Source organism: Colletes latitarsis, chromosome 14 (genome assembly GCF_051014445.1).
Source record: "Colletes latitarsis isolate SP2378_abdomen chromosome 14, iyColLati1, whole genome shotgun sequence".
Lineage (NCBI taxonomy): Eukaryota > Metazoa > Arthropoda > Insecta > Hymenoptera > Colletidae > Colletes > Colletes latitarsis.
In genome coordinates this window covers 20934449-20946274 of record NC_135147.1, presented here as the reverse complement: position 1 = coordinate 20946274, position 11826 = coordinate 20934449, and the positions used below count along the sequence as shown (strand labels likewise).

Here is an 11826-nt window from a genome sequence, read left to right as displayed (position 1 = left end):
CAGGGAACGCATGCGTACTCGTTTCGCGACGCAACAGTCGTAAACAATATTTTTTCCATTCAGATTCATCACGAGTTTACGCTTGCACGTTAAATAGAGCGTCCTGGCTGACGCACCACAATTTTTCCGCGTTTTCGTACGATTTCGCGGAAAAAATGGGGCCGAGCTTGCTCGCTCAGTGTACGTGATACGTAAACTTATGGGTTTCTGGCATGCGGTGACGTCATCCGGATCGTTCTGGAAGAACCCTGCAGGACAATAATGGCGGGTATGTATTTACGTCGACGAAGAGAATATAGATTTCGACTCGAACGAATATTCATCATTGTTCTAATGTACTGCGACCCTGCGGTTTCAGATTTGTATGCTAAATACAACTGCACCTATTGTCAAGAGGACATCACGGGTTTACGTGTAAGATGTGTGGAATGCCCGGATTTCGACCTCTGCTTGCAGGTGAGTCGAGTGAACGCCTGTTTCTCGGTCACGTGTCGCGTCTCTTCCCCCTCCTTGTCCTCCTCTCCGATTTCCTACACGTCTTCGTCTATCCTTCCGGTTTTGCTGGATTTTGCGTGTTGAGATTCCTTTTTCATTCCCCACCCCTACCACCCCCTTTTTTTTTTGTTGGACAAGTTATTCTGTAACTACTCTTACTACTTCCCCGCGCGACTTGAATGAAACTGCTGATCATATGGAAACACGTGCATGGACACGTCGGTTTCGTTGGTCTTCTACGGAACGTGACTATTACAAAGAAATGTTTTCAAATGTTAACAGTGTTTTTCCGCCGGAGCTGAAATTGGTCCACATAAAAATGATCACTCTTATCAGTTTATGGTGAGTGAATAACAATATTTTTAATACGCGAAAAATTCTTGTTGAACAAGGAAATAATCGACCTTTGTGCTCATAGGATTCTGGTACCATTAGTATATTTAATGGTAGAGGAAATTGGACTGCTAGGGAACAACTTAGACTCTTGGATGCCATTGAACAATTTGGTTTTGGAAACTGGGAAGATATTAGTAAACATATTGAAACACGTACGCCAGAAGGTATAACCTCACAAATGATAAGGACAGTACAGTAGTGCCCACTTAAGTGACCGCACTTTTGCCCACTTAAATGTCCGCGGTTATCCCCCACCAATTCTTGGAAGCCAAGCGACTTCGAACATCGAGCGTGTCGAGCGTAACTTGACGCCGGTTGTTATCGGTACATTGTATATATGATTTCGTGTGCCAGCTATTGTATCTCACTCACAGTTATCCTCTTCCCTTATCTCCGTTGAATTCTGAGAACTGTGCCCGCATAAATGACCGTGGCCGGTCCCGAGCGTGGTCACTTAAATGGGCACTACTGTATAATGACTACCTTTGTAACATTCGTTTATAAAATTAAAGTAATGTTCACACGATTTATTTTTTAATTGTAGAAGCAAAAGAAGAATATATTGCTAGATACCTTGATGGCAATATTGGTAAACACACATGGCCACCAACAGAAAGCTATAGACCAAATCTTATGGATCAAACTAAGTCAGATCATGGGCCTCTGTCACCTGATCTTACATCTCGGTTACCACCATTGGATATTACTCCAGAGGAAGCTGCACAATTGGGTTATATGCCACAACGAGATGATTTTGAAAGAGTAAGTAATAAATATTCTCTGTCGAGCACACGCGTCACGCCTGCCCCCCTCCGTATATGGACCGTGCAACTGTTGCCTTTTTGCCCTCCTTCGCGGTTTATAGCCGCCTGCAATACGGAAAGACTCCTTTCACTTTCACGAAATACATCACCCCTCCTGGTCCCTCCGTCGTTTTGTCCTCGTACATGGTTGACTTCCTCCTTTTGAGGGAGGATTTATTAAAAGTCTCGCCAATGTTTTACATTTATAATCAAGTTGATTAATCGGCCCATGCCCGATGGTATCACCTGTCCGGTAATGTCCCGTATATAGGGTGTTCGGCCACCCCTAGGAAAAATTTATATGGAAGATTCTTGAGGCCAAAATAAGACGAAAATCAAGAATACTAATTTGTTGATGGAAGCTTCGTTAAAAAGTTATTAACGTTTAAAGTTCCGCCCGTACTGAATTTTTTTCTAGAAAGTGGGTAGAATTTCAGGGGTAGGTCTATTGACCAAAAATGATTATAATGGACTCCTGAAATCGAAAATAATTTTTTTAGAACGATTTGAAATTTTTTTTTTTTGTCGAAAAATTTAGGCACCTACCCCCTGTCGATTTTTCTTAAAAATTCCTTTTTCATTTTTAGTAATTTTGTTTGATGCCCTACAGAAAAGTTGTCTAATACTTTTTTGTAGGTACCCATGGGCTCTACTTCAGAAAAAAGTTTCATTGAAATATATTCACAATTGTAGGAGTTATAGCTGTTTGAAAATTGGACCATTTTTATGGGGTTTTTCTCATTTTGCGGGGTCAAGGACCAACTTTTCGAATATTTTTGCGATTTGTACATATTCTACACTAAAATACGCGGCGTTTGGCTTTTTGAACATTAAAATCGTCCAATCCGTTCAGAAGTTATGACGTTTTAAAGATTCGCATGAAAATTCGAGCAGACATTCCTGGCCAGAAATTAGATTTTCGGTAAGGAATTTTTTTCTCGAACGTGTGTAGGATTTCGGTGGTATGTTTATTCACCAAAAATGCTTGTAATTGACCCCTGTAACTAAATATAATTTTTTTAGTATGACTTGAAATTTTTTAATTTTGTCTAAAAATATCAATACCTACTCGAATTTTTTTCTCGAAAGTGGGTAAGATTTCAGGGGTATGTGTATTCACCAAAAGTGATTGTAATTGAGCCCCGCAACCGAAAATAATTTTTTCGGAATGATTTGAAATTTTTTAATAATTTTTTAATGAAGCCTCAGTTAAGAAATTGATATTCTTGATTTTCGTCTTATCTTGGCCTCTGGAATCTCCCATTAAAATTTTTCCCAGGGTTGGCCAAACACCCTGTATATACGTATTACAATATTAATCATTTGTTCATAGGATTACAATCATGAAGCAGAGTCACTCGTATCGTCGTTATTCCTGAATCCAGCAGAGGATGATGATTTGGATATAGCATTGAAACTTGCGCAAGTTGATATGTATACCAACAATTTAAGAGAAAGAGCACGTCGGAAAAGGGTAGTGCGCGATTATCAACTTGTGTCAGCATTCTTTTCATCGTCCAGGAAAGATAAGGCGTTAAAAAGAAAGCAAACAAAGGAGGAAAGGTATGCTGTATTTGTTATCGATCAAGGAAGACGTTTTATTTGCTTATAATATTCGAATAAAGAACTGACATCGTTTCTAGGGAATTTAGGGACAGAATGCGAGCATTTGCACAGTTTTATACGGCGCAGGAGTACGAGCAATTTTTAACAAACCTCGAGAGGGAAAGAGAGTTGCGTTTGCGTCTTACTGAATTATATCGTTATCGGGAACATGGCATTTCAAGGCACGAAGAATGCGCTCATTTTGAGCAAGTAATTGCACAAACTCAGGGACAAAATGACGCAGCGGATCATTGGAATGAAAAAAAATCTGTAAGTATTCACTTCCATGTGCCTATCTTGTCCACATTGCAATGGCAATTGGAATTTTTTTAAAAGACATACCGATTATGTACATTTTATATCATTTCAAGTTTGAAAATGCTTTACAAATATACATTCGTAAAAGCTAGTAAAGCTCCTATTTTATTATTATTTATCGAAATATGTGTCTATGTAATTATGCATCTATATTTCTAAAAAATATTTTGAATGTTTTGCGCAATTTCTATAGTTTTCAAATATAAACAATAGTATTTTTGAACGCGTGTTTGTTTTTTTTTAGAACCCTTACGTTTTGCTCCCTAATTTGTACATTGGCTATTTTATTTTGCATTTTTAAATACAGTGTTTTACATACAGGGTGAAGTACTTATAACCTGAATAACTTATACACTTTTAGTGACAGACAAATATGTTCAAATTAATTTCTCTTAGTTTTGAGAGAGACATAACGTGAGTACCTTTGTTTGCAAGTGAACGTGTAAAACAGGTGCAAAGGTAAACTTCATTTTTGTGGAATTACCATCTTTTTAACAACAGAATTAAATATAGTAATTAATTATGATAATAAAAGAATCTAATAATACTTTCTAATTAAGGGTGTGTGGGTTCCTTATCGGAACTACAAAAATTTTAGAAAATACCACGATTTACGTCTTCCTTAAAACTAAGCATGATTTTTATTTCATCTAATGATAAAAATAAAATAGTTTTGCCATAGATTAATTGCAAATTTGAAATAAAGTTTGGTAATTACAGTAACGCAATATTCGTATCGTTGAGCAAAAATTGGTTTCTCGAATACGCAAGTCCAGTGCCTTAGTTATACCGTATGCGCTAGCTTTTACTTGTCCTTTAACTAATTCCATTGTTTGTGGTGCGTGTTGCCAGGCATTTGTGAACAGATTGTATCAGTTTGCATTTCACTTAGGGCAGCAGTGGGCCGTCCACACCAATACACCGCCACACCTCAAAAAAAAGGTACAAGAGAGAATTTCAAAAGTAAATGCATTAACCGCTTCATTTCGCAAAAATAGAGACGCAAAATCGTTAAGTGCAAAATCAATCAGTGCATAATTACTAATTGACGCTAGCCCGTATGATTTTCCCGCTAAAATGTTTCGTTTCTGTCTTGCAGAGAAGAAGAAAAAAGTTACTCTTCCATCGACCGAAAGTACACTGCAAAAGACTTACCCAGCAGCAGCTCCTCAATCAGTCAAACCAATCTCAATCGGACGACGACTCCAGCCAATCAGTGGGCGGAGCCGGATAACAATCTGAATTCTTCCAGCCAGCACTCTACCAGCTCCAGTTCTACTGTAGAAAAGAACTACACTGCGACAACTTCCGGAAAATCTTGTTCGGCGTCTGGAGACTTAGAGGAGCGAGACATAGAATTGGAAACTGCGGCTCATTTGTTAACTAAGCAAGAGAAATCCTTGTGTCTCCAGCTTGATCTGAAGCCAACACAGTATTTAACGCAGAAAACGTTGTTGTTGCAAGTAAGTTTCCTCACGGACAATATAAAAAATTTATATTCTATACAGAGGCGTGATTCAAAAAGTATCGAACGTTTTGGAAATCTTCGTTTAAGAAGAAGAATTAACGTGTTTCGGAGATTCTAGGATAAGCGTTTCTCGCGACACTCTTACCAAATAGCATCGTTACTTCCTTTTTGAATTATTCCGTATCATCTTTTGATCCGCGTGTTAACTGTACGCGATGATTATGTGGTTGCAGGAGTATCTAAATGGTAATAGGAGATCTGGCGTTGTACCTCAGTCGGAACCAGAGCGTAAGATACTACATTATCTGGTAACAAATGGCTGGATCGCGGCCAATTGATAAAATATGTAAAAAGTTTAATGACCATTTCAACTCTAAGTCACCTTCTATCTTGAAAACTAAGTCTTAGGTATAATTGAAATTCGAGTCTGATTTAATTAACGTATATAATAGAGCAGGTAGAGAGAGAATGTGCGTGCGTGTATAGTTTATCGCGTAAAGATTATCGAATCTTTCTTATAGTTCTTCAGTGAAGTTACTAAATAGCGAAAATTCAGGTGATCGTATTGGAAGATAAATTGTTACAAACAACTGAAAAGTTTGTTTAATGGTTTCGACATTTCTATAAAATCGCACTCATTATTTTGTTAAGGAAAACAAAATCGATTACTATCCTAGATTATTATAAATATATCAGGAGTTTGTATGTGTAAGCTGATTGTAACAATTTCGTCACCAACTATCGACACTGATAATTGCTTTCCACGAATTCAGGTATTAAATTATCATCGCTATTATGCGCGAAATGATTCCTTGAACTAAAATCGAGTATTTAGTTCAAACGAGCATCGTTGTTTTAGGTTTTGTTTATCTTTTAGTGTATAATTAGGAATTATTTAACACTATTCAAGAAAATCGCATACACTGCCTTTATAGAGCCATTGAAAGTATTGCTCAATTAATTCTTCCACTGTAATATTTTCTTGTACAGACTACTAGGTGCACATACTCCTTTCTATCTGTTTTGAATGTGATTTGTTACCATACTTGACAATAAGGAAATGTAGGGGTACTGCATTAGTTGAAATTAGGTTGTTTAGTTCGTTGCAACAAAAATCTAATTGAATCATAATCTCCAAGAAATCTATCAATCTAGGTTTTATTTAACAGTGATCGAAACGACAAGTTACCGGATGGGTATGTATAAAAATATTTAATTCAATAAAAACAACACCGTAAAATAATTATGTAGTTGAGATTCACGGTAGTATTGAATATTATTAGTTTAACGACAAATAAAATGTCGTTGATAAAGGAGAAGCATGCAAAAACATAGGTAGTCCTTAACGTTCTGTTAAAATGTGTCTATTAAAACGTTTCTAATAATTTGACACGTACGTGATATCACACGCAAACCAATATAATTTTGTTCTGCAATCGTCGAATTTCTTTAAACAACGTAAGAAATTCCTTATTGATGAGGGATGGTACAAAGAACAGATCATAAGGACATTTGTTATCACCATGAAATATATGATATTAGGTAATTTATTTGTTGCCTGTGTAATATTTGTACATAACGATGAAAAATAGTACCTTTCTAGTGATACTACTTCTAAAGCACAAATTATGGTGGTAACCTAATGAAGCGTTAAAAGCATATAGTGTGATAATGGTGGTGTTCTAGGCCAAACTCATATTGCAGAAAAGACATAAGAACTTAAGACATTTTAAAGTTCTAAGTTAAAGCAATTATTTTCAGTTGCTTATAAATACTAGCAGTAAAACCATAGCTTCTAACTAAAAGAGAGGACAAAAAATAGCTGTGCCGTAGTGTGGGGCGTGAATGTGTGAGTGCGTTGCTAGTGACCGGTGTCGGAGTCAGGTGTTCAAAACGGGAAAACAAATCGATCGATTGCTAGGTTGCGAAGACGAATGCAGAATTCGTGCGGTTTTTGTCTCAAGGCGCGTGTGTGTATGGGAGACTAGGCGAAGGCGGAGCGATTGGGGCTATTAGTGGATTCAGAGCGAGTAAAGCGACTATTTTTGTGTTTTTAATAAAGTTTTGATAAGAAGCTCGTTACGATCATTACTCTCGCAGTCAGCCATATCCTACAAATCTTGGGCCATTGCTATTCAGCAGATTTTATTCCTCGTGTCCACTCGAGGATAGCATTCCACCTATACGGTGTCTTTTCTTTGGTGATCCTAACATGTAAAGAAGGGTTCGCTGAAAGTCTGTCGCATAATGCATACTGATCCAGATTAAAAAAGACATTTCTGGCCTGTCCCAAGATGTTGACAAAGTTTCCAAATTCCGAGCATGTTGCAGGAGGTTCAATAAAGACTCCCGCCAATACCTTAATATTGTATGGTCCTACGTATTCCCCGTCCACATCGAACGCTATCCTCTGAACCTTCCGTTGTCTTGACTCTGATAGAGAACTGGTTAAGGAAAAAGATTTTTCTAGTATTTCCGAAGGACTTGGAAACAAATCCAAGTTGGTGATGTTTTGAGAAGCAAGAGACAGTTGAGTTGAGAATTTTACTGCCTCATCTTGATGAGCTTTCACGTCGTTAAGGAGACTTATGACTCGATCAGCGAGTGCCGTGATTTTTGTCTCCAAATCCTCGAACGATTATGTGGATGAACAATGGGGGACGCGCCGGAACACTCCTTTAAGATAAGATGTGATATGTTTCGGGGAAGAAGTTATCAAAGCCGCTAGGTCTAAGATTACTTCGATCATATTGTATCTTATTAAGATATCTTCTCGATGGACGTTCAGAGATCAGAAGTGGGCCTCAAATAAAATTTTTTATTTTTTTATTCTTATCAAATCTTTATTAAAACACAAAAATAGTCGCATTACTATGCACACACTCGCTCTGAATCCACCAATCGCTCTACATTTGTCTTCGCAACCTAGCAAACGATCGATTTGTTTTCCCGTTTCGAACACCCGACTTTGATTCCGATTACTCGCCTCACGCACTGACACATTCACACCCCACAGTATCTTCCGTTGAAAACAATACTTATTATGGCGTATTGCTTAAATAGCTAAGTGATGAAATAGGGAAATAGCTGCTCATATTTTTTACGGAGAGTAGAAGACTATTCCCTTTTATTCGGTGTAGATTATTTTCTGCGGACTTGCGTAAACAGCGAATTGTTTATACATAGGCGTAAATAATTTTTGTAATGGACGCGCACTCATTTCTTAAAATACTTTTTGTTTTGTTTTTTTTTCGTCGCCTGGGCGGCTCAGAAAGGTCGATCGACGTAAGTTGAGTTTCTTGTCGCGCGAATTTTAGTAGCGTGACAATTTTAATTTTATCCATGTTCCGTCGCGTTACTAACTTCGCAGTCCTTTGTAAGCCACTTGTGTCGTTCGCTTACCAAGCTTGAAGATAGAGACTAAGCTTGTACAACATTTTTATGTTCTGCGCTGCGACAAAACCGCAGAATCGGCTAGCCTGACGTGTTTGACTGTAATATTTGTATAAGAGATGGTCCACTACGAAATAGGCTGTTCAACTGCGCAAACACGAGGTGTCTTGTAACTCGCGAACGATCAGAAGTCGAACGATATAGGATAAAATTGTTCTATGCGATTAGGTTTGATGAAAATGTCAAGGTTTGACGATACATCGAGAGTTTCGATTAAACATTGTTTTTGTTCATTTTGCATTTAGGAGCGCAGGCGAAGCCATAAAATACAAGTTCTTGTACTACATTTATTTACAATATTTTATATTTATTTATGCAGAGCGAGGCACAGAAGCGAATATCTCCAAAAGTATTGATAATACGATTAACGTGCCTTATGGGCTCGAATGTTCTCAACATATTATCGAACCATGTAAATACACATGTTTTTCTTGCATTCGTCGCGATAACGCTGTCAACCTTCGTTACTTGTCAATCCATCTCGGTAATTTCATCCGAATCGTCAGGTTTCCTCTTCGAATCGACTTGTTCGCGTTACTGTAATGCAAGGTAGACCAATTAAACGGGGCACACCTAAATATCGACGTTGTATGAAAGGATACTATTCAATGAAAAAGTTAAATTGTTAGAAGGATCGAACAATAGAAACTTTTCTCCAAGGTTACGTTTTTGGAGAAATTTTATCGTCACTGGTAATGTTCTCGACTTCAACATTTTATTGTTTTAAATTAATTTTTTTTTTTTTTTTTGTAATAGTTATCTATGGAAAATTAGTCGACGTGTCTGCGTCGTACCATCTTTGTGATGGTTGTTTTTTCTGAGATTTCCCATTTGACCTCGACGAATTTTCACTTTGTTACACTCCATTTTTGTACAACTGTCTTTTACAATGAAAATGGTAATGCAGTATATCGATAAAAACTATTTTGTCCCTTTAAGTATGTTTTTTTTATCAACCTTGTTGATTTTCGCGTTAGCAGGGCCAAAGATTATATTTCTGTTAGGAATTTGGCCTTAATCTCGTTTCAGGTAAGTTAGGTTTTCGTTAAAATATTATCGATTAATTAGAAATGTACTTCGTTCGCTGCGTTTTCATTTTTTGAAGTCACTTATAAAATGATTAGCAATCTTTGTGTTCTGGTTAATCGAACATAGGCTCTATCGAAATACGAATCAAATAAAATATACAACAAAATTTACTTTTATACTAAGATGCCAAGATACGAAAATCACTAAATTTGTTTAAACGATCATATGTTCCGCGCATACGTAAGTGTAGTTTACAACCAACAATGACTAATAAAAAGCCCAAGGGGGGTTACAGAAAGAAAAACAGTTCTAGTTTGATTAATTATTCATTTTTCAAATATTCATGAGTCAGCAATCAGCATTTTATCATCTTAAGTGATTAAATAAATTACAGAATAATTATTATTAATGTATACAACTGTTGTTTTTCTATACCATTTATCACGATTGACCTTAAATATCGTCACTGTACACATCTGTGATCTACAATTACACATATTGGAAATTATACTGTTTTATTTTTCTGATAGGAAAAAAGCTAATGTATATTTAAACTTGGTCTAATAACATTTGTTTTATATTAATATTTTTAGAGATATTTACTTTTACGAGTTCGTTTAATAATTGTTGAAGGAGACTGACAATACGAAAACCTCGTTCGTTGTATCATGTTGCAAACTAGGAAGGGATAAAGTTAGCATCGAGTGAAATTGGAGTTGGGAGCAATAAGTAGTGATAATAATAGGTAGAGCGAGGATACTCTGTATAAATGGAGTTTCTTTTCATTGAATTGGTTACCTTGATAATTTCCAAGAATTTCCAGCTCCATAACGATTATCGAGATTCACAGAATCCAATGTGTTATTACGTTTTTACTTCTTCGAGGATGTGTACGTTTGTTTTTTTAATTGTACAGTATATTTTAGTATTTTTAAATTTGTCTGAAAACGTTACCGCGCGCGAAATGTTTGTTACTTTAATTTTTACTGTACATTTTAACGAGAAATTCGTCTTCGTCTGTATCGCGAGCGACGAGACACCTTGTGTAGACGAAGTTACCTTTAAATAAAGAAGTGGTCAGTACGCCTTCCTGTAACTACTTCGAACAATAATATATAAATTTCTGAACAAATTCTGATAGAAAGAATCGCAGCAACTTTGTAACGAAGCAAACACTGTATTTTAACTTTTATAAAGTTTAGTAAAGTCATTCGCACTAATGATAATTTTCGTTGCGTTCGAAGATGATAAAGCGAGAGTGAGTATTCGTGAAATTATAAAGAATGATTGTGATCGCCAAATTTGAATCATTTCGAAATCGATGTGACGCTACTTCGAAGAATCTGTGTAAGACACAATGTGTTCGTTACACCTAATTGTTTTAGAAATACGAACAAATTAAATATTTCGAAGCAAAAAAGGCTTTCAAATCTCGTACTCGAATGAAACAGTCGTTAATGTATAAAATAAACTGTACAATAGGTATTTTCCCTTAAAACAATGCCTTTGTTTATTTCCTTAAATCGAACAAGTAAACTGAATTGATTAAATGTTGAAGTCGCCTGTACTTGAAACAAGAATATCGAATAATGACATTCAGAAATTTAATAGCTTAAGTAGGATTTTAAAAAGTAAGCAGAGATCGTGTGTTCATGGTATGTAGATTTTAGATCTAGACGGAAGTATTAATCAATGGAACATACGTGACTTCCAAGTCGAGACGGAAGTATTACGTTCCTTTGAGTTCGATACTTCCGTCTCGATCCACACGCCATTGATTTTTGATCTACATGTCTCAGAAACCTGATTTTTATTTAGATTCTTGCTTTTTAAAATACGATTCGACTCTTAATAATAAGCTCCTTTATCATTTCTTACGCACGACATAAATTATTAATAATTTGTATATTTTTTCGAAGAACACTCGTCTAAACGATTAACACCTCGAGAAAGGAAAATAACTTGTGTTTTCCCAATTGTTGCATGCGACTTAAATTATTATTTGTCAATTTTTGTAAGGGCCTCCTCGACTCTTAAGAATTAGTAATTAATATCCATTTCTATATTATCTTTTGTATTTATTTACGTAAAACGTTTACAATTTCGTGAGTCGCTACATTCCCAATATCGTGAACTGTTTCATTCATGGATTCCTATAATTGTGCACAATTTATATTGACTTTGTACGCAAACTTATTAATTCAACAGACGTTTTACACTTTACATCCTTAGGCTATTATCGAGTTAGTCTCTTCGTTT

The 11826-nt window shown here is 36.2% G+C and overlaps 1 protein-coding gene across 5 annotated transcripts; it reads left to right on the top strand.

Moving 5' to 3' along the window:
* Positions 1-16: 16 nt before the first annotated feature.
* Ada2b (Transcriptional adapter 2B) lies at positions 17-11068 on the top strand. Of its 5 annotated transcripts, none has more exons than XM_076781830.1 (10): positions 17-268; positions 359-456; positions 778-837; positions 914-1055; positions 1436-1653; positions 3028-3257; positions 3347-3569; positions 4470-4627; positions 4717-5080; positions 5319-11068. In XM_076781830.1, exons 1-10 carry the CDS (start codon positions 262-264, stop codon positions 5421-5423), a joined length of 1605 nt encoding a protein of 534 aa, XP_076637945.1. In that variant the 5' UTR covers positions 17-261; the 3' UTR covers positions 5424-11068. The 5 variants fall into 5 exon arrangements, with proteins under 5 accessions (XP_076637945.1, XP_076637944.1, XP_076637946.1 ...); XM_076781829.1 differs by having other exon boundaries at positions 19-268; positions 3338-3569; XM_076781831.1 differs by having other exon boundaries at positions 20-268; positions 3338-3569; positions 4515-4627.
* The last annotated feature ends 758 nt before the right edge of the window (positions 11069-11826 follow it).

Bases quoted from the DNA above. Each gene is read 5' to 3' on its own strand.
- Ada2b (XM_076781829.1), top strand. The intron at 1,056-1,435 runs GTATAACCTCAC...TTTTAATTGTAG, and splicing joins TGAAACACGTACGCCAGAAG to AAGCAAAAGAAGAATATATT. The intron at 4,628-4,716 runs GTTAAGTGCAAA...TCTGTCTTGCAG, and splicing joins AAAAATAGAGACGCAAAATC to AGAAGAAGAAAAAAGTTACT.